Source organism: Tetrahymena thermophila, assembly GCF_000189635.1.
Source record: "Tetrahymena thermophila SB210 genomic scaffold scf_8254752, whole genome shotgun sequence".
In the NCBI taxonomy this organism is placed as follows: domain Eukaryota; phylum Ciliophora; class Oligohymenophorea; order Hymenostomatida; family Tetrahymenidae; genus Tetrahymena; species Tetrahymena thermophila.
This window is the reverse complement of record NW_002476512.1, coordinates 650052-677410: the sequence shown is the minus strand read 5'-3', so window position 1 is coordinate 677410 and position 27359 is coordinate 650052. Positions and strand designations below refer to the sequence as shown.

At 22.2% G+C, this 27359-nt stretch overlaps 10 protein-coding genes across 10 annotated transcripts; 3 read left to right on the top strand and 7 right to left on the bottom strand. All coding sequences in view use genetic code 6, as the record gives it.

Moving 5' to 3' along the window:
* Positions 1 to 1379: 1379 nt before the first annotated feature.
* TTHERM_00112800 (serine/threonine protein phosphatase 2A) lies at positions 1380 to 3516 on the top strand (the record flags this gene model as incomplete). The annotated part of the gene is made up of 9 exons (XM_001010675.3): positions 1380 to 1517; positions 1572 to 1725; positions 1784 to 1968; positions 2191 to 2343; positions 2663 to 2887; positions 2944 to 3019; positions 3078 to 3267; positions 3319 to 3397; positions 3466 to 3516. 9 exons carry the CDS (start codon positions 1380 to 1382, stop codon positions 3514 to 3516), a joined length of 1251 nt encoding a protein of 416 aa, XP_001010675.2.
* Positions 3517 to 4098: 582 nt separating this feature from the next.
* Positions 4099 to 7602, bottom strand: TTHERM_00112790 (B-box zinc finger protein; the record flags this gene model as incomplete). The annotated part of the gene is made up of 2 exons (XM_001010674.2): positions 4099 to 6342; positions 6394 to 7602. The coding sequence occupies 2 exons, from the start codon at positions 7600 to 7602 to the stop codon at positions 4099 to 4101; spliced, it is 3453 nt and encodes a 1150-aa protein (XP_001010674.2).
* Positions 7603 to 8195: 593 nt separating this feature from the next.
* On the bottom strand, positions 8196 to 10228 carry TTHERM_000112789 (B-box zinc finger protein; the record flags this gene model as incomplete). Its single annotated transcript, XM_012796238.1, has 7 exons — positions 8196 to 8357; positions 8496 to 8972; positions 9030 to 9203; positions 9252 to 9540; positions 9596 to 9894; positions 9939 to 10043; positions 10094 to 10228. The coding sequence occupies 7 exons, from the start codon at positions 10226 to 10228 to the stop codon at positions 8196 to 8198; spliced, it is 1641 nt and encodes a 546-aa protein (XP_012651692.1).
* Positions 10229 to 11417: 1189 nt separating this feature from the next.
* On the bottom strand, positions 11418 to 11963 carry TTHERM_00112780 (hypothetical protein; the record flags this gene model as incomplete). The annotated part of the gene is made up of 1 exon (XM_001010673.3): positions 11418 to 11963. The coding sequence occupies one exon, from the start codon at positions 11961 to 11963 to the stop codon at positions 11418 to 11420; it is 546 nt and encodes a 181-aa protein (XP_001010673.1).
* Positions 11964 to 12336: 373 nt separating this feature from the next.
* On the top strand, positions 12337 to 12866 carry TTHERM_00112770 (RNA recognition motif protein; the record flags this gene model as incomplete). The annotated part of the gene is made up of 3 exons (XM_001010672.3): positions 12337 to 12433; positions 12527 to 12718; positions 12781 to 12866. 3 exons carry the CDS (start codon positions 12337 to 12339, stop codon positions 12864 to 12866), a joined length of 375 nt encoding a protein of 124 aa, XP_001010672.1.
* Positions 12867 to 13607: 741 nt separating this feature from the next.
* Positions 13608 to 15463, bottom strand: TTHERM_00112760 (leishmanolysin family protein; the record flags this gene model as incomplete). The annotated part of the gene is made up of 3 exons (XM_001010671.1): positions 13608 to 14482; positions 14584 to 15051; positions 15100 to 15463. 3 exons carry the CDS (start codon positions 15461 to 15463, stop codon positions 13608 to 13610), a joined length of 1707 nt encoding a protein of 568 aa, XP_001010671.1.
* A 1511-nt stretch (positions 15464 to 16974) lies between these two features.
* Positions 16975 to 18722, bottom strand: TTHERM_00112750 (hypothetical protein; the record flags this gene model as incomplete). Its single annotated transcript, XM_001010670.2, has 3 exons — positions 16975 to 17592; positions 17651 to 18369; positions 18422 to 18722. 3 exons carry the CDS (start codon positions 18720 to 18722, stop codon positions 16975 to 16977), a joined length of 1638 nt encoding a protein of 545 aa, XP_001010670.2.
* Positions 18723 to 19880: 1158 nt separating this feature from the next.
* Positions 19881 to 21427, top strand: TTHERM_00112740 (peroxisomal biogenesis factor 11). Its single transcript, XM_001010669.2, has 6 exons — positions 19881 to 20092; positions 20194 to 20337; positions 20418 to 20597; positions 20667 to 20804; positions 20921 to 21022; positions 21081 to 21427. Exons 1-6 carry the CDS (start codon positions 20024 to 20026, stop codon positions 21183 to 21185), a joined length of 738 nt encoding a protein of 245 aa, XP_001010669.2. The 5' UTR covers positions 19881 to 20023; the 3' UTR covers positions 21186 to 21427.
* Positions 21428 to 21802: 375 nt separating this feature from the next.
* Positions 21803 to 24527, bottom strand: TTHERM_00112730 (Scp-like extracellular protein, putative; the record flags this gene model as incomplete). The annotated part of the gene is made up of 9 exons (XM_001010668.2): positions 21803 to 21867; positions 21933 to 22049; positions 22121 to 22211; positions 22269 to 22808; positions 22955 to 23152; positions 23210 to 23539; positions 23675 to 24190; positions 24241 to 24404; positions 24482 to 24527. The coding sequence occupies 9 exons, from the start codon at positions 24525 to 24527 to the stop codon at positions 21803 to 21805; spliced, it is 2067 nt and encodes a 688-aa protein (XP_001010668.2).
* Positions 24528 to 25135: 608 nt separating this feature from the next.
* Positions 25136 to 26630, bottom strand: TTHERM_00112720 (oxygen-in-dependent coproporphyrinogen III oxidase, putative). Its single transcript, XM_001010667.2, has one exon. The coding sequence runs from the start codon at positions 26583 to 26585 to the stop codon at positions 25251 to 25253; it is 1335 nt and encodes a 444-aa protein (XP_001010667.1). The 5' UTR covers positions 26586 to 26630; the 3' UTR covers positions 25136 to 25250.
* Between the last annotated feature and the right edge of the window lie 729 nt (positions 26631 to 27359).

Here is a 27359-nt window from a genome sequence, read left to right as displayed (position 1 = left end):
TAATTTATTCTATTGATTAAATCTCTTTTTCTTTAACTTCAAAAGCTTCTCTAAAATATATCTGTAATGTATAAATCAATCAATCATATGTTTGATAGTTTAGAATAAATTACTTTTTTTTCATATTTTAGCATCTAAATAAATTATATGTTATTGATTAAAATTATTTTTATAAAATTTGTAAGAAAAGCATAAACTCTAATCAATTTTTAATCTTTTTTGTTTTATTACTTAATAGTTTATTACTCTATGATTAGGCATAAAGTAAAATTGTCATTTAAAATTCAAAATTTGTATATGTTGAATGGAAAAAAAATAAACAAAAATAATATCAAATGAATTTAAATATTTGCTTTACCAAATGAAAGTTTCTAACTTCCTTTATAACTATAGATTAATCTTTTAAATAAGTAATAAAATACTGAATTCAAACATGGTTAAAGTTTTAATTTTGAAAGTAAAACTTGAGGGTTTTCAATTAATACATTTTATAAAATGCAGTATTAGCAATTTGTTTTATTAATTAAGAGGATTTACTTAAAACAGAAGCTTCAATTTTTTTTGTAATGATATTTATTTAAAAATTATCATTTTTGATTGTTTAGTTTAAAAAGAAAATTTTATATTAGCAACATAGCTTTTGTATTTCATATTTGAAATATATTCATGATATTTCTTTTTTATCTTAACCTATAAATATAATATAATTCTCACAAATGAAGAAGAATTTAAATTGAATCTTCAAAAATATATAGAAAAAAGCTTGGTGTAGACTCTAAAATATGTAATTTGTTAAATTTTATTAGGTTTTCTTTTATAAAAATTTAAACTTGATATTGTAATTCAACATATTTTACATTTTTAAACTTTCTAATTTCCTCGAAATTGCAAAAATGAATGAAACTAAATCTGATCGTAAATTGACATTTAGCAAGAATTATTATATCAGAATGCTTATAATTGAATAATTTCATTATTATAGTATAATTTTTTATTTCTTTATCTTATTTTCTTAATCTTCTTCTTTGTTTTCAACTTGACTTCTTTGCAGCTTTAAAAGCGAAGTTTTCATTTCTTGCAATGCAAAATTTAAACGTAATTGAATATTTTTGTTTTAAAATGAAAGTTATATAATTTTTTATGGCTTTTTAAATAAGTTTTTATCTATTTGAAGTTAAATTTTAGACTATTTTATCATAGTTAAGATTTAAATATTAGACTAAAAAATTGATCTTCCTATCTATTGAGTGCATCCATTATCTAATATTTTCTTCAGCATTTAAAACGAATACATCTACAGATAAATTGTTAGGATAATCAGTTATTTGTGTTAGTGGTAAATGGATAGCTTAATAGACAGCTTTTATAAGAATTAATGAATGCTTATACAAATCCAAATTAATTTTGATTCTTTTGATTCATTTAAAGTTCTAATTGTGCAAGCAATTCTAAATAAAATAATAAATAAATTCAATAATTTTTGTTAAAAAACAAAGAAAATAAACAAGAAAGATAAAGTAAATTTATTTAAAATTTATATATATTATAAATAGATATTTAATTATAAAAAGTAATATCAATTTCTACAAAAAAGAGTTAGAGATTAAAAGTAGTAGCTAATTACTCAAATAGAAATACATAAAATACATAATAAAAAAATCTTTTAGTGTTAAGGTCAAACAAGCAAGCAAGCATCAGAATTATTCATTCTTAAGCCGATAAAAAGTAGAACAAATTTATAAATACTAATCAAGAAAAAATATAAATAATTTATAAAACCTAGAGTACTCAAAAAAATATAGTATACAAAAAATAATATCTATAATGTCAAGCGAATTAGATCAAATTATTGAAACCTTAAAGAAATGCGAATGCATAAAAGAAAATGAAGTTAAAAATTTATGCAATAAAGCAAGAGAAATTTTAGTTGAAGAGTCTAATGTGTAGAGAGTTGATGCACCTGTCACAGTAATTCTAATAAATTTAATTTCAAAAACAAAATAAATAAATGCTAAATTATATGATGAAACAATTTCTGTCTCCTAAATCTAAATAAATGAATACAAATAATTTTTAAATGTTTCCAAAATTTTTTTAGAAAGCTGATAAGAATTAAATAAGCCCTCATTATTCTAATTATATTCAAGTATATTAATTGCTATATTTCATACAACTATCAATTATTATCAGATTTGTGGTGATATTCATGGATAATTTTACGATTTAATGGAGCTCTTTACTGTTGGTGGTGAATGTCCTGACACTAATTATCTCTTTCTTGGAGATTTTGTAGATAGAGGTTTTCATTCAGTTGAAACATTTTTGCTTCTCCTTGCATTAAAGGTAATACTAATTAGTTAAAAAATCTAATAGGAAATTAAATTTATATTTTTTATACGTCAATCCATATTCAACTGAAGAGAAATAAATAAATAGTTTAAATAATAATGTATAGCATCATATTTGCGCCATTCTTGAGGAAACTTGAAATAGTATATGTTTTATAGATAAAAGCAATAAAATTGAAGAATAAAATGTTCAAAATTTGAATATATATGATGCATGAAATGGATTAAAAATATCAAATAGATTTTAAATGAATTTTATTTAAAATTCAAATTGTGTTTATATTTGAAAATGCATAATTTATATTTAATTAAAGGTAAGATATCCAGATAGAATTACATTGATTAGAGGAAATCATGAGTCAAGATAAATTACCTAAGTTTATGGTTTTTATGATGAATGCTTAAGAAAATTTGGCTCTCTCAATGTTTGGAGATATTGCACAGAAATATTTGATTATTTGTCTCTCGCTGCTATTATTGAAGAAAAGTTCTTCTGTGTTCATGGTGGTCTTTCTCCTTCTATAAAAACTCTTGATGAAGTAGGAATTTAATTTTTGTTTATATTAATAGATAATTAATTTATTTAATTAAATAGATTATTGCTATCGACAGAAAGCAAGAAGTTCCTCACGACGGAGCTATGTGTGATTTGATGTGGAGTGATCCTGATGGTAGATTAATTAACTTTATTTATTAAGAAAATAATTTTATTAAAAATCTATAAAATAGAGATCGAAGGTTGGGCTGTTAGTCCTAGAGGTGCTGGTTATCTCTTTGGTGGAGATGTAGTTGATGAATTTAATAGAACAAATAATATAGATTTAATTTGCAGAGCACATTAATTAGTTATGGAAGGATATAGAAATATGTTTAACGATTAACTTGCTACTGTTTGGTCTGCTCCTAATTACTGCTATAGGTATTCTATTTTTTATTTTTTAACAATTTATTGAATATTTTTATATTAAAGATGTGGAAATATTGCTGCTATATTAGAATTAGATGAAAATTTACAAAAATCTTATAAAACTTTTGAAGCTGCTGCACAAGTAAAATTGAATAATTCAATCACTCCACATTTTGACATCTAAAAATTGTTTTTTAATTTTATCAAAAGGAAAACAGAGGAGTACCTGCTAAAAAATCTTTACCAGAATATTTCCTTTGAGAAACTATCAATAAATTGCTCATGTCATGGATTTATCAAAACATTTAAAAAAAAAAACAAGAATTTATAATATATAAATATTTTTTAAGACAATTGTTAAATTTATAACATTTTTATTTTTGGCCTATCTCTTTATTTTTAAATTCAAGCAGTCTGTGTTTTCATTCATTATTTTAATCAAAATCTTCAAAATTATCAAAGTTTTTATTTAAAAACAATAAAGTTTCTATTAAAAACATCAAAATTTCAATTTAAAACAACAAAATTTCTCATTTAAAACATCAAGTTTTTACTTTAAAGCATCAAAAAATTTATTTTAAAACATCAAAGTTTCTATTTAAAAAGAAATATTTTTTTAATTTCAAACTTATAATTTATTTTTCTAAATTTTGCAAGTAAAAAAAATATTTATTTTCAATTAAACTTATTTTGATTAAAATTCTTTCTAATTATAAATTAAACGATTTATTATTTTTATTTTTAAGGAAGAATGTAAATTAAAATATTTAAATTATTAGATTTATTCAAGAAATAATATAAATAAATGATTTTGGATTTTAATATAAAATTTAAATATATCAATCAAAGTTATTCGTTTTTCCACATTCTTATTGTACTGAAATCTTCAACTGCTAGAATCATATTTTCTTTATTTAATGCGATAAATTATTACAAGTGATTTTCTTAACCTGAAAGAGTGCATACTACTTACTTAAATTCAGAGTCAAAGCAGAATACTTTAACTCCTGAAGAAGATAATGTAGAGTATAAAAAATATGACTAAGCCTAAGGCAAAGCTATTTAACCTTATTACTCTTTACCTTTGCTTAGGTTGCTGGAATTAGTTGCATTTAACATTTATGTTGAATTAAATGACGAAGAAGTTTTATTAAAATCTTCATTATTAATACCATTGTTTGAGCTATTTAAATTATTCTTTTTGGCAGTATTTCTTAAGTTATTTGGAGTTAGGTAGATCTTTGTTCCAGATATTATATAAATTGGATCTTTTCCTTAAATTTTGTTGTAGTGGTTAATTGATGAATATTTTATCCTCTGGAGATCAGTCATAATCACTTTGTTTAACATAACATCAACTCCCCAAATATTTCCTTATAGACTTGAAAGCATCAAAATATTATTATTACAATTCATCGAAGTTATAACGTCGTTTTAGTTCGTACATAAAGTTATGCACTCTTAGCTTTCTAAGCATTTGCTTAATAAATTAATACGCCATTTAAATAGCATATAATCAGAGTGTCCCCATAAGCAATCATTAACTTAATCATAAATTATCCTTTAAATAATTAAGTTATTTTTTATTTTAAATTTAGTTATCATCATTTTTTCAGTCGAGCCATGCTTATCTCTGTGAAACTGTAATTTTTAAACTTAAATTGTAGGAACATTTTTACTTTCCTACTCATCAAATTCAGCCTCTTCATTAAAATCAAATAAATTCAAAGTAAACACATAGCATACATCAGTAATTAGCTGTAAAGAATTAGGTACATTCTTTTTCTTAAATTGTTTATCAAGCACAACTTGCATTTGAGATATGGCTCCAGGACCATGGAAGCACTTGAATGAATCAATATCTAAAAATTTACTTTTATCAGACTCATATCTAAAAATACTTAAAGTAGATTCGTTTAGTTCATTCTGTCCTCCAATTATAAAAATTGGATCTGTTTCTATATTCGTGTTTATATTAGAATCTTTTTAATGTAATTCTTCGTTTTCATTAACTTCAGAGTAGCAATAAATGTATCTACCTATGTTATAGTCTTTAACTTTAGTTATCTAAGTAGGAGCAGATGTAAACTGAGAAAGGGCCAATTACCAAACTTGGATATTTCCATTTTGATGCATAATTAAATACTTAGAATAAGGTAAGTTTTCAAATCCTACGATAACTTATTGAGCTTCTTCCTTTTAATAATTGATTAAGTAGCTATTTTCATTTCTAGTTAAAATAACTTCTCTTTTTTTCGGTTTTTCAACCAATTAATCTTAAGAGCCTGTCTTTTTTAGCTTCAACTCGTTTTATTTAGACTAAACGCTTGCAAAATATTATTAGAAAGGATGAGTAAACTATTGAAAGGGAATTTTCAGCATATCTAAGTAGCCATATGCTCTTAGATAAGGGTTAACAGATAGTAATAGAATGTTTGCATTTCTATAATCACTTTTTAATTACATTTCGTAACACACACTGCTTTCAGTTATTGATTGAGTCTAAGAAGGCTACTCTTTTACTAAAAAGAAGCTATCTCTTTTTTCAGTTGATCTCAGCATTTTTTGAGCTTATTATAGCTGCTTATTTACCATTTAACTTTGCTTATTATTCATTGGTGTGTTATCGCTTGAATCAGTTTAGATAAACTTAGCAACAACAGGACTTTTTTATGTATTCTGAGTTGTTATTCTGAAATTTACTGATTTTTTAAGTGGAGATGTGCTTTAAGAAAGTGATGAATTCGATTAAGATGGCTTTAAAGTACTTTCACTAGCACCATTTTGTAAGGCTGATAAATTAGGTGCAGAGTACAAGAAAGTTAATGATTTCAAAGAAATATAACCCTAAGATTTTTGTTTATTAAACTAATTGTGAGAATCAACTATTTCTTTTTAAATATTTTAAAAGCGAATATTTTCTATTTTTTCGAGATTTATTTTATATTCTTTTTTAGTAAAATTGACTCTTTGTAGCAATTCTTATTTCTACATAGTGTTAAAATTCTCTAAATGTTATTGTTGCTAGCTAGGAGAATAATTAGCAATTTGGCTCAACTGTATTTTTTTTTTACTCTAAACGCTTTGCTATTAAAAAGTAGAGGGAATACTCTTAAATTCAAAATCAATAGATTTTACTTGTCTGCGTGCAACTGAGCTACTATTAATTTGCTAATCACTTTTATTACTATGAAACTCATCATCCTAAACTTGAGACACTCCTACATGAGGTAGTTCAAGCTAAGAAGTTAATTGACTATCGCTTTCATGATTAAAAGAAAACACTTTGTCAGTTTATGTAATAACTAAATCTGGAGCATACACTTCAGTTTTCAGTGTAGCTTTTCTAATATCCTAATTAATCTTTTTCAAGTCTTCTATCATTTTATTCATTTAAAAATTAGGATCGTGCTTATCAGGAATTTTAAGCTATTTCGATAAATCTGGTGTAAGTACTGATTAATTGCTTCCCAATGGCTTTATAGGAGACATGCTAGTAGGAGATTGAAGTAACTATTATTCCTCTAACAGTTGCTATTCAAATGCAACTAACTCATTTATAGCCTCATTTGTGTCAATCATAAATGAAAATAGTTTATTGTATTCCTAATCAAAATAAGTAGAAAGATTCTTTGAAAATATTTTAAATCTTTACTGGGTATCTACACACATATCCCTAAATATTTTTTTTGATATTTTTAATTCTAGATATCCTTTATGAAACTTTTAGAGATTTCTATTCAATTAATTATATCTATCATTGTTGTTTTTTAAGTCATCAAGTATCACCTATATAGACGATTCCTTAATGAATTTCTCCTCTAAAACTATTCTTGAAGTAGCACGTTTCAATTGATTCTGCATGGACTCGATCATAGACTTTTCGAAATTTAAAATTTTCTTTTATTGAGCTTAAATTAACAATTAAAGTTCATCATTAAAGATCTTCGCTTAGTTAGCAGTTAATTTCGTTTTAATAACCTATGATTTTTCATTGAATAATGTGAACTTTTATTCTTAGTCTTTACCATTTATACATTACATCATATTATAATCAATCTCACTTGGTTTGCTATCTTTTCCTCTTAAACTTCTAGATCCATTTTTAATCTATTCGTGGTACCCGCTTAAATTATCTTCCTCTTCTAGCTTAATTTTTTAAAACCTTTTAAAATTATTAATCATCTCCATTAATGGAATATGCATATTCCTATGTACGTCCCTGTGCTTTTTTAAGCAATTTTCGCACATTAATTTTTAGTAACAAGAGTTTACTAAGCAAACATATTAAACATACTAATTGTGCTCAGGGCAAAATATATTTAAGCTGCTTGCGTCTAAATTCATAGAACTTGAATTCTTTTATTTCTAAACTTAAAAATACCTTCAGAACTAATTTACTAATTAAAAAAATAAATAAGCAATAATTTTTTTAATTTATGATAACATTGATATTAAAACTTAAATGAAATTTACATAATTTAGTAATGTAAAATAAATTAGTCAGTGATTAAATCTTCTAAGTTATTATCAAATGGTTATTACCTCTTAATTTTCAATCAAGTAGATAGTATATTAAATTATATAACCTCCTCATTACAAAAAAGCAAATAAGAAGTTTCATACAATGCAATTTATGTGTATTAATTTTATAAAAATCTAAACTAAAAACAATACAATTGGTGAAACATTTTTTATTAATCCAAATGAATTTGTCAAAAAATTTTTATGATTTTTATAAAAAGAGGTTAAATTATTTATTTATTTACAATAGGATAATTATTACCAAATTAATATTTGAGTTAGATAAAATCAACCTTGATTTATATAAAAACATGCACTTCTGATTTATTAATGAATAAACAAAAACTAGTTTTATAAATTAAGATATCATCAACATAAATAATTACATTTTTATAATTTTTAATTAGAATTTTTTTTCAAATTTTACTGTTTTTAATGTTGTTATAACTCATATTAAATACTTCCTAATCTTTTGATTCGGTATTTATATTTTTTCTTAAAGAACTAGCCCTATACTAACTAGATCTTTTTAAATTTTCTTTCATTTTTTCAAAATCCTAGTCCAACTATCTCGATATCTATTTAAAATATTGATTTAAAATTAATGAATATAAGAAATATTATTAAAAATAACAAAAGAAAGAAATATTTTTTGAATATTAATATTTTTTTTAGATATTTTATTTAAAGACAAATATAAATTTAATTGAATTTACTCCTAAACTTTCTTAAGACTATAAATTATTCATAAATGAAGTATTAGTAGCATTGGAAATGAGTCTTCTATCTAAAAATTCATTTCTTCTTTCAACGAAATCCTATTTTTTTTCAAGCAAATCATTTTTTTTTTCAATTAAATATTTAAAATCTTCAGAAGCATTTATATTATCTTTGCTTTTATCTAATGAATTCTACTTTTTAGGAAGTATTGACTGCTCTTAATCCTCAGTATAAGTGTAAGTTGAATTAGTATTTTAAATCTACCCTTAGAACTTTTTTTCTATATTTTGAAGTTCGAATATTTGATCCTCTATCAAAGACTTTATATTAAGGAATTAGTTTTTTTTGTTTATATGGTTGGAGAATATTTATTTTGCTATCGAAAATTATTCATGTAAAATAGAATTATTATTTAAAAGAGCCTTCTCATCAATCGACTTACTATTCAACCCATAATAATTAATCACTTTATACTAATTAAAAAAATAAATGTTCTCTTTAAAAATAAAGCTGACAAAATATATTTTTACTTCTTCCTTTATTTTTAAGTGTTCTTAAATTTACTCTTCGTTTTTTTTAAAGTTTATAATCTATTTCTCAATTTATTTGATTGTTTCGTCCAAATCTCTTTATGATTTTTTAGATATTTCTTCAGTTTATTGAATGAGCTATTGGCAAGTTTCTTCAACTTTTTATTTGAGGACCTATTTAAGAACATATTTAAATATTTTAAAGAAAACTACAAAATGTACGTTAAAAACAGTTGTGATTTCTAACTTCAGGTTTTTTTGAATTTGTTATATTTCATTTTTTTATTAGTAAACAGCCTCTTTTTTATTGCATATTGTGGCCATGCTATTTTCTAGATCAAATTTGTAGTCTTCTAATATCTATTTAACAATTGGATACGATTTTTTAATTGTTTTTACATTGTGATCCTTATGAACTCCATGAATAATGCACTCAGGACATATGCAAACATTCTTGCAGTCAAAACAAAAATAGTTTACTTCTTCATCATCATGCTCTTTACATAATTTTCTAAATTTAAAGTTTGATAAAAAGTATTTTATAAAAATAAATAAACATTTAATACTGATTATCATCAAGAAAAGAAATTTGCTAATATCTTGAATGCTCATTTTTACTATAATCTTTATCATCTTCATATCCTTAAGTTAATGATTTTTAGTTAATGCTTCCACTTTAAAATTGCTATTATATCCTCGAATAACTATTATCTTTCAAACCAATTCTTTGAGGTTCATCATTATTAAAGGTATTCCTTTGTATTCCTTTATTAATATTAGTATAATTTTCTATTTTTTTAATCTTATCTTGTAATATTCTCTCTATATATGGGGCTCTCTAATCCTCTTCTCTTCCTATATTATTCTATTTATGTTAAGTTTTTGTGAATATAGAAAACTTAATTTTACTAAAGCGCTTTCTTCAGGAGGATGAGAAATTATTAACTTTTCTAACTCATAAATGCTAGAATGATCTAATGGAGTAATTTTTCCACATATTTAGCAGGTAAAATTCTGTTTTATTAATAAATTAATTCAATCAGAAATTTATAGATTAATATTACTTTTTTTTTATATGAAAACTTATAGTATTATAGAGAAGAGCACGATAAACATAAATCATGCCCACACTATAAAGATAGTAGATTATCAGGTTATTCTTTACACTCGTAACAAAAATCAGTTTATTTAAAACTCATTTATTTATTATGATTAAATTGAAAAATCTAATTATTAATTTTAAGTTCTCTATTTATTTTTTATGATAAATAAATTAAATATTCAAATCTTTAATTATTTGAGCAATATTTGAATTTCAAGATAATCTCTAAAACAAAAAATCATAAACGAGCTGTTGAGTAACTAACCTAAATATATTAAGATCTTAAATAAATAAATAAATTAATTAATTACAACCATTAAAACATTTTTAATTAGATTAAATTTTTTTGATAAATTATTTTATACTTTTATTTTTTATAATCAATAAGTCAATTTTTAAAAATAAATTTCCTTCAAGTAGTTCTATAATTATAATTAAATTAACTAAATTATACTATAATTAAATAAAAAATATTTTAGAACATTTATTGATTGCTTGAATAAGTATATCTTAAAATATTTTAAATCTAAAAAATGTGAAATATATATTTAATTTTCTTATAAAAAAATAAAATAAAATGTTTGGTAATTTTAGTTTTTAAACCTTTAGATTTTATAAATATTGTTTTTAGTAAAAATGGAAAGAATCACATGAAAAACCTCATGAAAGCAGAATACTTCTTCTTCCGCAAGGTCTAATAAAGTTATTAATTATCTAATCTAACCCAAATAGTCACTAACTCATAGAAAAGCCTTTTAGACAAAACTAATATTGCTAAACTTAAATAATAATATTAATTTTGAAAGAAATAAAATTTTTTTATTTTCATTCTGTTTTTCGCATAGCTATATATTTTATGTTTTAACTATACATACATAGTTTTTAATTAATTAACCTTTTTTTTATTTTCTCATTTATTTAAAATTAAAACTTTTTTTAAATTAATTGTTAATATTTTCATATTTTTCTTAACCTTAAATATTTGGAGAGTTTGCATAACAATAATCAAGTAAAAGCTTTAACATATTATAAAATTTAAAACGTATTTTAAAACAGAAAACACTGAGTATATTTATGAGTTTTTAAACTATTTTTTTTAACTATTCAAACAAGCATAAATATGCTATAAATATAATTATAATGTAGTAGCTTTAATAAAAGAATTATTTTAAGTAATATTTATATAATTATTTTTAAAATTAGTAACCCAAATTAAACTATTAAATCGTTTTATAAGCTATAATTTTCACTGTGCAATTAAAATTTTAAACTAAGATTATAACTTTTCAAACTTATTATAATGATGTATGAGATGATTAATTATTTTTATTATTATTGTTTACTTCGCTTTAAATTTAAGCCTATTTTTAAGATTCATCTAATTGACTTTATTCTATAAAATACTTCTTCAAAATTTCTTTTTTCTCTAAAATATCATCTATATTATAGCCTAAAGCTCTTGCTTTTATTAAAGCATGATTGACTCTATTTCCGTCAAGAAAACTAAACTTAAGATATAATTTCCAAAAATCTTTTGCTACATCTTTAATAAACTGCTAATACTCTGACTTATCATTAGCATCAAAATTATTCTGCAAGTATTAATAATCTGTATGATAGGAGCTAGAAGACGCAAATTAACTTTACAATTTTTTATTTGAGTTGGTTTGATTTATTTAAACTTAAATATTGTGACTTTAGTCCAAAAAGGTGTACATTTTATCTCTAAGATCAGTTATGGAATCTATCAACATAGTGAAATCTTCATTTAATCTTTGAACCCTTTTAATTAAATTATCGTAACTTATCTTTGCAGACTCTTATTCATCCATTTATTTATTTCTTGATTGACTAACTAATTGCTTTTTTATTTGCTTTTTACTTATTTTAAAAATAAATAAACAGGAATGAATCAAACAAATTATGGTAATAAATAGAAATTCTTTTCCTGATAGATTATTAAAAAGTAATAACCAATAATTAATAAATACTAATGCTTTAATTATACTGCACACAATAAAACTAGACATATTTTTGTTTAATTATTAACAAATTAATATCATCTTAGATAAACTGCGAACACATTATATCTTTGCCTCAGAATTTAAAGTATCAATTAATTTAATTTAATAAGAAAATATAAATAAATAAGTAAGTAAAGGAATTTAAAAAATATTAGCAAACTTTATAAAAATTTAATAGGAGATGAGCAAAAATTTATCAAATATGGCAGAAAGATATTAAGGTGAATCAGGTGTATTCACTTCTTTAGATAATAATGATGGAGATGGTCCTTTAAAGTGTAAATTAAAAGAATTTGTTTTAATTAATTAATTTTATCATTTTTTGATGAGTGAGGATATTAAATTCAAAATTTCAAAAATTAACAAAATAGCTGTCGATGGATGGTTGCTATTTGTTACTGGCCTCCATGAGGAAACTACTGATGACTAAATATATGATGCCTTTGGAGAATTCGGTGAAATTAAAAACTGTCACTTGAATTTAGATAGAAGATCAGGATATGTTAAGGGTTATGCATTAGTTTAATATGAAAATCTTTAACATGCATAAGACGCAATAAAGGGTATTTATTATAAGCAGAAAATTAAATTTTTAAATTAAAACACATTGCGTTTAAAAATATAGGACTTAATGGAACTACCATTTTAGATAGATAAATTACAGTTGACTGGGCTTTTAAGAGACCTGTAAAAAATAGCGGAAGAAAGTGATTAAAAAAGGAAAATTAATTAATTAAAATATTCTTAATAACTCTAATAAATACAAAAAAATATTTAAAATATTGATTTGAAAGGTTTGTATATATAATATAATATTTGCTTAGTCTTTTTTTTTTGCTTATTAAAATAATTAAAATTAATTTTATTGAGTTAAAATTTTTTTAAATAAACTTACTTGTACTTCACTTACAAACATCTAACAATAAAAGATACTTTTTTATTAATGCTTTTATTAATTATTTTATGTAGATTTAAATTTATTATGATTGAATCAATTATCAAAAAAAGCTAATTTAAAATATGTTATAAAATTAAAAAAGTGCATATATATCTTAAAATAATTTATTTATGTTATCTAATTATCGTTAATAATAATTTTATAAAATAATGTAGATTTTTAAAATGAAAACTTAGGTATTAATTAATTTTTTTATAAAAAATAAAAATAAAGGTAGGTGTTAATAATAGGAGAAAAGAGGTTATTATTGAAAAATTATTTTTTTCATTGATTTTAAGGTATTTAAAAGTTAATTGACTGAGTATATTTAATTTATATAATGTAAAATATTTTTGAAACATCACCCTTTCTTTTTATATTTTTAAAATAAAATAAATATAAAACTTAAAAATATTTTCTTATATTTTCTCAAATTATTTTATTTTTTAATCAGAATTTATATTAAATAAAGAAAATACCAAACTAAAAAATTTTTTAATTCTAATTAATTTCAATCAAATTAAGATTAAATAGAAAGCTATGATAAATATTTAAATTAACAGAATTTGCTAAGAAGTCTTTTAGCAAGAACCACCTATCAATTAAAACCCCTTTTAACAATTTATGCATTCATTTTTATCATCATAAGAATTACAATTTGCATCTAAAATTTATTATTCTTCTTCTTAATTTGAATTATCGATAGAGCAGTCTTCGCCTGAGTATCCTTTAGCACAAATACAAGTTTGATTCATGCAAAAACCTCTTCCATTGCAGTGATTTTTGCAAATAAATTGTTATTTACAAAAATTATTTATTTTTGGACAGATTAATTAGCCATCGTATTAATCTACTGTCAAAATCTGATCATCTTCTTCACAAATAACATTTTATATTTTATCTATTTTGCTTCCAATAGTAAAATGTATACTAATTTTATCACCTTTTTGGATACATTCTTATGGATAACACTAGATTTATTAAGGATCAACCTCAAAATGAGAATTTTTAGGGGATAGACTACTAATAACAGCTTTGCTATTCCATCCAAAAGAAGATCCAAAATTTTCCATTGTATTCTCTATTAAATTAAGTTTGTCTACTCTTCCATAGCAAGAAGTATGATTCAAAGAATATTAAACAGGACAAGTATTAGGGAATAGTGGTTAGCATTTAAAATTATATCCTTCATAGTTATAACCAGTGCTATTTTTTTCGTTTGATAAATCACAAAATTCCTTAGGCAGAGGTTTTTCATTGCAAGTTTAAAAATAGAAATCACAACCTTTGTCTTTACCCCAAAATAATCTGTCATGAAAATCCATTTTAACATCATACCAGCCACTATCCTTGAGTAGCGCATTATTGATCCCGCTCCATGTTACGTCGCCTAATTAACAAGGAATTTTTTTAAAATTAATAAATTTTTCATTTTAATTAAATTAAACTCTAAAAAATATATTAAATTTATTTAATTTAATAAGTAAATACCTGAATTTAAAAAACCAGTCATTAAATCTGAGTAAAATAGGCTTTTTTTCCAATGACAACCAGCTGTTCCTTCTAAGCTAATATCTTCTAGATACACTTCTTTAATATCAGAGCAACCAAAGTGCTATTAGGTAAAAGAAAGTACTTCTGGTAATGCTAAAAAAGGTTTTTTATGTAAGTTTATTCCATACTATTCAGGAGTTGAGTTAACGTAATACTGATATAAATCGTCGTGAAATACTAAAGCATGAAACATTTCATGGATAGTTACTTTAATTAGATAATCATATTCAAAGCTAGAAAAGCTTCCATTATCTTCGGAGGGCAAATATTTTTAATTATATATGATAAATCCTATAATTGGTCTATTGTCTGTTTTTTACAAGCCACAAGGTCCTGCACTTGCTAACCAACTATCTTCATCATAATCTAAACCAACTATGAAGTGTATGTCAGTGTTATAGACAGCTTTTATTAAAAATAATTATTTTTATTAAAAAATGTATATTTATTTACTCTTTTTAAACAAATCAGGTAATAAATCAAAATCGCAGTCAACTTCTAAGCCAGAAAGAATAGGATTTTTGACTTAAATAAATTGCTCATAAAAATTGAAAGCACTTTTCAAGGCATCCTAAATAATTTTAATATGCAAACGGTTATTAGATTTCTAAACTAATTAATCATCATAAGTAAATCTGATAGTACTGCCTGATAGATTTCTAGAGGAGTTATCATTTTCAGTTAATTAAGTTTATGTATTAATGATTTTTAAATCTCTTAAATGAACAGTATCTAAGAGTAGATTTGCAAAAGTAAGGCTACAAAGGAGCGCCAGCATAAGTAAAAAGAATTTTATTCTTAATGAAGTTTATGGCATTCTATATCAATCAATAGGTTCTAATTGCGTTTTATTTTTTGTATATTTTAATAATTTTTTATAGTCATCTATAATTTCATTTTCTCAGTTTTATAAATAACTTCCATACAAATAATAGCTAGAACTATTTTGTTCTCAAAACAAACAAAAAATGGTGAATAATCAATTTTTCATTTCTATTTATAGCTTTAATTCAAACTGATAGTAATAGAATAAACTGTAAGATTTTTATTATAATATCTAGCTATATATAAAATCTTAGTAATATCTTATTTATGTAAAACTAAAAAATACAAAATCAACATGTGTGTTTGCTCTCAAAATTTTTGCTGATAAAGAATAAAATTAAAAAGATATTAGAACAAAAGATTATACAAATTATAAGGATTTTTAAATTATATTATAAAATAAAAAAATTAATTTTAATTCCTCTTAGTGATTGTTCATAATATATAAAAGAAAATGTCTCTAACTAAAAATTTTCAAAAAATGAGAATTAATATACTGTAAATACTCGTTAATTAAGGCATTTTTTTCTTAAATTTTTTTTTTTTTTCGATTATGGTGTATGGCACTTTTTTTTGGGTAAAAAAGATACTTAGGTAATGCATTAATTAATGAGCATTTACAGTATATGGTGCTAGCTAATATTCTACAGTATAATTTGAAAAAAAAAAATTTTCAGATATTATCAGTTTAATTAAAATTAAATTAATTTCCTTTTTAAACATTTAAGACAAATCTACGAAAAAATTAATTTGATTCATTAAATTTTTAATATTTAACTTTTAAAAAATATTGAAATTTAATACTATGATAAGGATGACGAAGGTTTTTATCGAAACCTCATTTAAACCATTAAGATTAATATCTAAATTACTTACTTATTTATATGCAAGAAAACAATTACAATTAAACTTAAATATTTTTAAAAATTCAAATTTATTATTATGATGATGAATGATAATAAAGATCTTTACAGACCAATCGATAAATTATCTTAGTTTAAAAAACATAAAAATTTAAATAATTTATCATAAAAAAATAAATAAATAATCAATTTCTAAAAACTTCTAAGATAAATTTTTAAAATATATTTTTTTTTATTTTAAAAACAAATTATTATTTTATTAATGAAAGCTATGAGATAATTAATATATTTTTTTAATTGAGTTTAAATAATTATTTAAATATAAATATTTCATATCAAATAAATCAATAATCGTATGCTTAATAAAAATGTCTCAATCTATGAATATAACTATGTCTATAAAATATTTAATATTACTTTTTAAGCTAATGAATAATAATTTTAAAAAATGTTATAATTAAATATAAAATAATATTTATGTTAAACCAAGCAAATTAGCCGCAAGATTTTTTTTTTTCATACTTTTTTTATTAAAACGCTTTTCTAAAAATACATATGGTATAATTTGTGGGATTGCTTAATATTTTTTTAATAAGATTAACTTTAAGCTTACAATTTTACAAATTAATAAATTACATTTTCACATTTCTGTTTATAGTTTTTAATTCATGATAAATTAGATTTCCTCTCCATCTTCATATTAAGACTAGTCTTAAATATATGAAGAATTTTAAGAAGAACTTCTCCTTTGTTTTATTTACTAATTTTAAAGATTTTGTTTTTAATTTTATGAATTTTAATATATATTTTATTTTATTGAGTCAATAATTTATCCAAACTTTTTAACTTAATTTGTAGGCATCTATTTATAGAGTAGCTTGCTTGTTTATTCTATTTCATTTATGAGGTTATAATTTATCATCATCATTTGAGCTTCATTTTATATTTTCTGCTTTTTAAGTTCTTCTAATCTCAATTGTAAGGATAGCATGTAATGCTTTTTGTAAACTTTACCTTCACCATCGACTAAATTAGACATATTGTTTTTAGTTGGATTATAATATTAAAAAATATTAATTTCATCACTTTGCTTGCTTTGAAAATGAGAGTCTTTTTTTTGTATTAAATTTTAGAAGGCACCTTAACTTAGTTTGGTGGGTGTATTTTCATTTTAAGTGTCTATATATCTATATAAATTATTTTAATTGAGCTTTTGATCTGTTTTATAAAACCTTTTAAAAGGATTATTTCTCTTTTACTTTATAAAGAATAAATTATTAAATTTTTTAAATAGTTTGAATAATTCTTAAATTTACGATTCTAAAATAATTGCTTGTTGTGCTTAGGGAGGGCTTAGACAAATCATCGTCCATTTAAGAATAAGATGGGTTAAGTGGAGTATTACTTGATTTAAATATTGCATAGCCAGATATGGAATTTTATCTTCTTTCATAGTTTGTCGATTACTTAGAACTTTAAGCTAAAAAATCATCTTGAGTATTTGCTCTTTAATAAGAATTAAAAGCTGTTTCTGGATCTATTTCGTTCAAAAAATTATTCATATTTTCTGTTGATGACTTGACTATTGAAGGCATATTAAGCATATTACTTTCAATAGAATCTGGAATGTTATTTTATAAGCTTATTGAATTACTATTTAAATCCATACTTTATTTGATTTTATCAATTCTTGGACGATTTGGTTTAATAAAATCAATTTAATTATGATTTAAATTTTTTAATTTTTCATTAATCTTCAAGTTTTAAAACTCTATGTTCATATTTTCATCTGCATAAAAATTTTATTTTTCTTTTTTAACATTAAAGGTTTCAGCTGATTACTAATACATTTAATTTTAGTTTATATCTTATTTTTTTAATTCATTTTTTCTTGATGGAGACTTTCTATAACTTTCTAAGATATCATCTATATGAACTAAATTACACTCATTTTTATTCAAGCTCACACTCATTTAGCTTAATCTCATCGCTTAACCGCTTTTATAATTTTTGGTAGCATAGAACTAGTCGTTAGCTTAATTTTATAAAATATATGATAATATTGAAAAAAAATTTTTTATTTTTACTTTGCTTTAGTATCATAGATGGAGTTAAGCTACTTCTATGAACACTTAGTCTTTTAGGAGAATGAATTTTAGATTAAGCAAATGAATTAAAACTCTAATTCAATCTGCTTGCATTATTCGATTAATTATTCTTTTTTGTGCTCGATATAGTGGTAGAGGCTTAATTAGATTTTAAATAAAAACTTTGGCTCACTTCGTTAAAAGCTTATCTTCTTTATTGCATTTTTACAGGAGTGTGTAGATGTTCATTTAAAACCTCTTTATTCGCTTTATTCAATCCAATATTTTAAACATATATCATAGTAAATCTATGTCTGAAAATATTATAATAACAAAAACAATCAACAAATCAAAGCTGATAAGATATATTCACTATTTAATAAGTTTACTAAAAATTATTAAGAAATATTAGGGTCAATTAATAATCATTAAATAAAAATATTAATAAATAATAATAAAATTATAGTATTTTACAAATCTCAAATATAAATAAGCTGTGTAATCATCAAGTTATTCTTTAATATATTATTTAATCATTCAAAATTAGATTTTTTTATTTTCATTTTACATTCAGAGATATCATTTTATCAACCTGTAATAAAATGATATTTCTAATGAATTTTTTTAAATATTTATATAGTTAATCTTAAAATTAAATAGATTTCCTTAAATAAAATATGTAAATTTTTTTATAATAAATAATTATTTCAAACTTTTCAAAATAATATTTTTGTTTATTACCTTGCAAAATATAATTTTATTGTATTGCTATCTATTTGTATATATAATATTTCTTTTAGTAACAAATATTACCTTACTGAATTAATTTCGTTTTAAGAAAACTTGTAAAACAATAAATAGTAATTATGTAGAATATAGCACTTATAATTTAACTTCATAATAAAATTATTTTTATTTAAAATGTTAAGTCAAGCATTTTATAGGCAGAAAGAATGATGGCTGGTCAAATTGCAAAATAGTATTTTAAATAAAAAAATTAGAAATTTGCTGTAGTTCTTAAATTGCTAAACTATTTGTTCATTAAGCAAACTCTCTAAAAAATTAATTCATTAAAATTTAATATTACCTAATATGATTTTTTTGTATATTATAACAACAAAAACATTAACATTAAGTATTTATAAAAATTATAAATGTAAGTTATTTTTATCTAAAGAATGGAAATTATTACATATAAAATAAGACAGATATTATATATTATTCAGTTGTTATGCAATATATCTAATCTTTCACTATTTAGTGATTTATTTAGTGTGTTAAAAGTACATAATTTTGGTTTTAAAATTAGTAATAATAACTCATCTACTAATTAGAATCATTCCATTATGACAAATAAATGTTTATAGTAATTAAATTAACCATTGTTTATTTGACTAAAATAGGATAATAAAATTCTTTAGATTTCTCAAAATGTATATTTATTAAAAACTCAATTACTTTGATAATCACAATTAAAAATTAAAGCAAAAGCAAAAAAAGTATTTATTAGATACTAAATTTCTGATAGAATTAAACTAGTTATTTACAAATAAAAACTTTTTAGTTAGATATCAAACAAAAAATCAAAATAATATATATAAAATGGGGCATTAGTGGCATATGGTATAAAGGATGTCTTAATTTCTAACTACTACTTAAGGAAGAGATAAAGTAAACAATAGATAATCATTTATATAAAATCAATGTTACTCCTTTCCTAATAATTTTGATAAAATATTTATGTTAATCCATCTATCATTAATATTTAATAGAGCTGTAGATTAATTTAATATATTGCAATGCTTGTCTCATCAGTTATGAAGCAAAGACTAAAATATAAAAAAGATGGTAGTAAACAATATGAAAAAGTTCTTAAAATGGAAAAGCTTGGTAGTACTATGTAAATGACAAGAAAGGTAAGTATTGTTCATAAGTTTATTTATTGATTAATGAATTATATTTATTTTTTCTAATCCCTAAAATTACAAAAAAATAGGTTTTAAGATTAGGAAAGCCTGCAACCAATTTAATGCAAATGATTATCTCAATAAAAAAGCTAATTAATTCTTAGCATAATAAACCTTAAGAAACAAAATTATTGTTGATTACTAAGGCACTTAAAGACTTTTTCTTAATGTCATATTATTTATGTGACCACTTTGTCTGGCTTTCAAAAGTAAAAATAATAATTAAAATATTTTCAAAAATCTGACTTTAGCTAATAATTATTAATTAATATCAATAGATTAATATTATAACTAAAGAAGCTATAGCGAAAAAAGTTGAAATCTTAGGATACTGTTTTTGGTTGGCAGCCCTAATAGTTATTATTGGATATGAAGTGGAGTATTTAAAAAATACAGCAAAACTCACATAAGGAATGGTAAAAAGTCTTTCAATAACTTAATATTTTTTTATTCAAAGCTTAAATTGTAATTATCTAAATATTTTTTGATAGATTAATTTACTTTGATATCTTACTTACACAATAATTAATAGGAGTGGACAGGTGATGAAGCATAAAGAAAAAAAATGTAACAATACTATTTAGAAATCTAAAAATGTATAATTGAAATAATCAGAGCTGTATTTGATATACCAGTAAATATTATTGATTTATTTTAATAACTAATTAATTATTTATATTAAAATTTTTAAGGTTTCATTATGGCACATTAATAATGAATGGTTTAACACTACTTTTGTTAGTATTTTAGGTGTTATAACATCTTATATAGGTTGCATGTAGTGCTGGTAAAAGTGAGATAGATTTTCCCTATAAAAATAACTAATTTAAGGAAATGGTTTTACAAAATAAGTTAGATTTTGTTTAAGAATAATTTAAAATTTGTAAGAAATAATCTTAAAAAGCTTACTTTATACACTCAAAAGAGGAATATAAAGTAAAAGAAAAAATAAGTTAAAGCTATTTATATTTGTAAATTCATATATTTATGAGTTAATTATAATACTCTATAAATTATTTGAATATTCTATTCACTATAAATAAACACTTTTGATAATAAATACAAAAAATGGTTATCTTATTTCTAAAATTAACTTTGCACATTAAAAAATAAATATCATTTTTTAATGAAATTTATATTAAATTTATTAAATAATTCCATAAAATCTAATATTTATTGAATTGATTATATTTATAAGTAATATGTTTTTTTTTTCAACACTATGTTTCAAATAAAAATATTAAATAACAGAATAATTAATTTTGTATTTTAATTTGATTTTAGTGAGCAATTTATTTTCTGAAGAATAAAGCATAATTATTGTATAAAACATGTAATTTATAAAAGTGTAATATTATGTATTTATTTATTTATGGAGTAATGTAATTAGTAGGACTTTTTATTTGATTTTTATTCAATATCTCTTTTAAGTAGTACCTTTTTGTGAAATAAAAGACTATTGCACACTATTTTAATCAGCTATATTATTTATTAAATACATTATCTTTAATATTAACTATTTATTGGTCAATTAATATAATTACATTTTGCAGAAGTTGGTCTTCCTTTGAACGAGACAACTGATTGCTTGGTTGTAAGTTAGCTTTTATTAAATTTTTCATCAGTAACATTAATAGAGGGCAACCCAATTGTTGACGGAACTGTTTTTAAAATAAATAATTATTTATTATTATAAATAAATAAATAAATAAATAGAAAATTAATCTGTTACGGACATCAAATACTTCCTATGTCTCATAGACACTAGTTTGATGCTATGATCCAAAGTCTGCTCTATATATTTTACCATCTATGCCTTTCATCTTTTTTATTAAGGATATATTTTTAAGTATATATTTTTAAAAAATTAATAGTCTTACATCTTATGAATGGTATTGCTATCTTCCTTTAGTACCACAAGCAACACATCTGTTTGGAATAATCTTCGAATTACCAGTAATAATAGAGATAGCTTCTTGTTAATTTGTTTTAAGCATTTAAGCTAATTACATATAGAACTCTTCTATTGTTTCAAATTCTCTTCTAAATTGATTGACTAATTCTATTATATTTTTAATCTTTTCATCAACTAACAAGAACTCTTTTTTCGTATCTTCTCCATCAGCCTTTAAATCAATTTTTTTTTACCAATCCAAGTCACCACCACCATTTCCTTCTTATAATTCTCTAAATTTCTTTTTTATTTTTTTATCTAATTCGTTAATAATGCCAAGTTTTCCTTTTAAATCTTCAACATCTGAACCCAAGGCTTTAATTCTTTCTTCTAAAATAATTCTTGCTCTTTCTATCATAGTAATAGCATCTTCTTTAGAAATTCCAGACTACTCTTATAACCTTTATGCATTATTAAATTAACTAAGTACCTTATGCTCAAGAGCATCAAATTTTCTTCTTAAATCCTTAATTTTTTTATAATTAATTTAAAATAAAAATGATTTATTTTATTTTTTTATAAAAATTAAAATGTAAAATCCAAAACTAAATTCTTTATTTTTAAATTACTTAAAAATGCAATTATAAAATTAATAATTAATTAATCAATTACATGATCTGAATTTGAAAGGATACGTCTTAAATCTGAAATTTCATCTTTGTGGCGCTTGACTTCACTTTCAATAGCACAAAGTTTGTGAGGATCTGCCAAAGAGAATCCTTCACTCTTTTCACCAGAGTCCTCAGGAATTGATTTACCAACCAATTCTAACTTTACTGTCAGATCTTGTATTGAGTTTCTGAGGTGACCCTAAAATGATAATCAATAAATATTTAAAATATATAATTAAAGCTTAAGGAAATGTACATCTTCTCTTTAAAGAGCAAATATTTTTTCCTCTAGCTCTTTAAGCTGCTTAGCAAGTTTCTCTCCCAGATCTACAGCACTTCCTCTTCTATCTAAAAGACTAATCTTATTATCTAATTCAATGAGTCTATCTTATACAGTCTTCTTGTTTGTTTCAAATTTATCAGTTGAGCAGAATTTACCTAGCAAATCGTCTTCTAAATCCTTAACTAATTTCTTTAAGCTTTTTTACTTTTCCTAAATCTAATCATCCAAATTCTTGCACTTATCATTTAGTAAATCAATTTTATGGAATACTTCACCAAAACTTTCTTCTTTAACTTTTTAAATCTTAATATAATAATTATAAGTTTATTATATTTATTTTTCTTTTCAAACAATTAAGCTCATTTTCAAAATAATTTAAAATCTTTTCAATACAAGATCTATCTAACTCATAAAAAATCCACTTAAAAAATTATTTACTTCTCTCCTCAATTTTTCTTCTAGCGTCTTTGCAGTGTTATCAACATAATCAGCTGTAATTCTCTTTTATAAAAGAGCTTCACAATCTGATATTTTCCAAAGAGTTTTTTTTTCTGTATCTTTGACTGTTATTTCCATTTTACCAAGAGAGCTGTCAACACGCTTATTGCTGTCATCAATTTATTTTTGGCATTTTTTCTTGAATTCTTCTATTTCATTTAATAATTTCTTCTTTGTTTTACTAACTTTTTCTTTAACTACATCTCTTGTAATCTTTTTAGGGAGCTCATTTTCCACAACTTGGAGTTTTCTCTCCCAATCTTTATTTCCTTTGTAAATTAAACTACATGCTTATCCCAAATACACAATTTTGTTACAAATCATATTTGCTCCATCCATAATAACATCTCCTGTATTTTCTACTTTTGGCTTATCAACCAATGCAGATACTTTTTTTTACAATTCAGCATCGTTAATTTCAATAACTGTTGATACAGTTTTCAAAGCTTTTTCAACCTAATTTTAAAATAAAATAATTCAATCAATTCTAATTCATATTAATTTACTCTATCTGCAGTTATTTTTGTTTTCATCTCAGCTTGTAGCTAGTTAATTATAATAGATTACTAGTTAACTACATTTGATATATTCTATAAGTAAGATTTCAAATTATCCATCCTTACATCCATGTGAAACATAGTATCAATCTATGAAGCCAATTAAGCCTTTTCTATGATTTTACAAATTAGTTTACTAAAATCTTAAATACTTCACAGATAACTATGAAGCATGCTATTTTAAATTTACCCTTTAAAAGCTCTGAGTTAATTGCTCCTATTTAATTAGTTGACATTTCCTTAACTTTGTAAAAGAGTATTTAATCTTTTGATAATTAATGTTAATAATTAACTAAAACTTTATGTTGTATTTTAATCAGTATAAATAATACTGATTAAATAAGTTTTTTTTTTGGGTATTTATAAAGTCTTTATTAAATTTTCAATTTTAACAAGATAAAAATAGAAATTTACCATTATTTTTAATTTTTTGTTTGCAATCCATCTACACTTAAAAAAACAATCAATTTGATAAAATTTACTAAAAATTATTTTCCAAAAAAATATTTTAATTTAAATTAAACATTTCATAATTTAATAGATTTCTGTTTAAAGATTATTTTAAAAATTAATTGGTGTTGATTATCTATCAATCATTCATTCATTATAAATTTTTAATATTTAGGATTATTTTTTGCAAATACATTTTAGAACCTAAAAAAATAATGATAATATTTATAAAACATTAATCCATTAAATAAAAACGATAGTTTGAGCAAAATTTTCAATATAAAAACTGACTGAAACACATTTTGATTAAATTATTCTAAAAAATTATAAATTAAAAAAATGAACTGACAAAAATTTATGATAAAATTAAAAATGATAATTTTCTAATTATTTTAAATAAACTTTAGATTCTAATATGACTAACAAAATAAATATTATAAATTATGATAAAAAATTTGTGAAGAGAGAAAACTCTAATTATTGAAATTATATATTGAAACATTTTAATTTCACTTATTTTTATTTCTAAATATTTTTTTTTAAAGATGGTAGCTGATCTCAGCAACTATGTCATCACACACTAAATATCCTTCTGGACATTTTAATTTTAGGTATCTTTAGTTCTAAAAAATTAAATAAGGGCTTTTTAAAAGAAGCATTTCAATTTTGTTGCAAATTATATTGTATATATCTTCGCCATAAGAGTTTTTAATATCTAACAAATCAAGACCTTGGAAAGTTCTTAGCCTGCCCATTAAAATAGATTCAATTTAAGACTGAATGTCACTTTCATCTTCGCCATTTTCTAAATAAAAATTAGGATTTTTATTTAATTATTCTACATATTCATAATATCTAGTAACTGTTTTAGGTCTGGTATATCTTCTATAATTTAGCAAGCTGCTTGCACCCATTCCAAAAGCCAAGAAATCTTTATTTCCTTCCCAGTAAATAGGATTATGCTTAGGTTAATTAAGATCACTCCTTACATAACTAGAAATTTCATAATGGTTATATATTGGAGAAAGTTTTTAATGAGTTTTAATAAAGTTATCTGCTGCTCTTTCATCAGAAGGAAGAGGAAATTGACCTTCTCTAAAATTATTTTTTTCATAAAAATAAGATCCAGGTTCAATTGCTAATGAATATATGGAAATATGTCCTGGTTTTAATTAAACTACTTATTCTAAATCTTAATCCCAAATTTAATCTACCTCATTTAAATTAATACTTAAGTTATTTTTATCTTTAGAGCAAGTCATTTAAGGTTAATTCATTATCAAATCAATTGAAACATTGCTAAGATATTTAAATTTAGCAGAATTTTTTAGTATCTAAATTGCTTCATAGTTAGTCTAAGCATTTTAAGGCCTATTTAAGTTTTATAGTATTTTGTCATTAAATGATTAAATTCCTAATGATATTCTATTTATTTTTAACTCTTCATAAAATTAAATTTTTTCAGCATCAAATGTTCCAGGATCACACTCCATAGTAATTTCAGTATCATCTTAAATGAAAAACCCTTCGCTTTGAATTAAATTTAAAATCTCTTTAATATATTCAGGCTAGAAGAGAGAAGGAGTCCCTCCCCCAAAATAAATAGACTTTAAGGGTTTCTTTTACCAAATTTGATTATGATGTTTAAACAACATAATGTTTGTTTAAACAATCTCTTATTTAATATATTTCAGATATGTTTGTTAGATGTTATCAAAATGTTCATTATCTTACTTATTTTTTCCAATTGCATGAACTGGGAATGAACAATAAAAGCATTTTTTTTAGCAAAAAGGTAAATGAATGTATATATTTTCAATATTTCTGGTGATATTATTCTTCATAGTAAAATTAAATTTAATACATTATTTACATCTAGAAAAATCTTTTGTAAATTATTAATTAATTTAAATAATATATTCAAAATATTAATTTTATTATCATTTTAATTTATACAATAAAATAAATCTCATGAATTTTAAATGAATTTTATACAAACACTAACAATAATTTGTTTTATTTTTAAATAGTTTTTTTTTAAAATCAGTAAAAATGAAATAAATACCCATTTACTTATTTTGCGAGCTTTTGAGCATTTGCAACTACTTCGATGAATATAAATATTTTTAATCATATAGATACAATAAATTTAATATTAAATTGTTTGCTTGAAATCAAAAGACATTTTTTTAAAATTTTTACCCCAAACATATATCATTGAATAAGCTTTAGCTAGAAGGTTTATTCATCATAGCTTAATTTAAAGGTTGAATATTATAGATACATAGTACCTACAATTTAGTTTTACATATAGTTTATTTACTTTTTAAATATAAAAAAATAATTCATAAAAAACATTTTCTCAATATTTTAATAATAAAAATTACACAGATTTTTGCACTTTAATATAAAATTTTCCCTTATAAACTTTTAAACATAGTAAAAAGGGCTAGTAATCAAATAAAATTGAAAATTAATATTTAAATAAATTATCAATTACCATTTAAAATTTAATTTTATAAATAAAAATTCATAGTAATAAATAAAAATATAGATCAGAGCATTTTTTTACTATCAATTGATTTTTTACAACATAATCTGCATTATGGTAATTAACA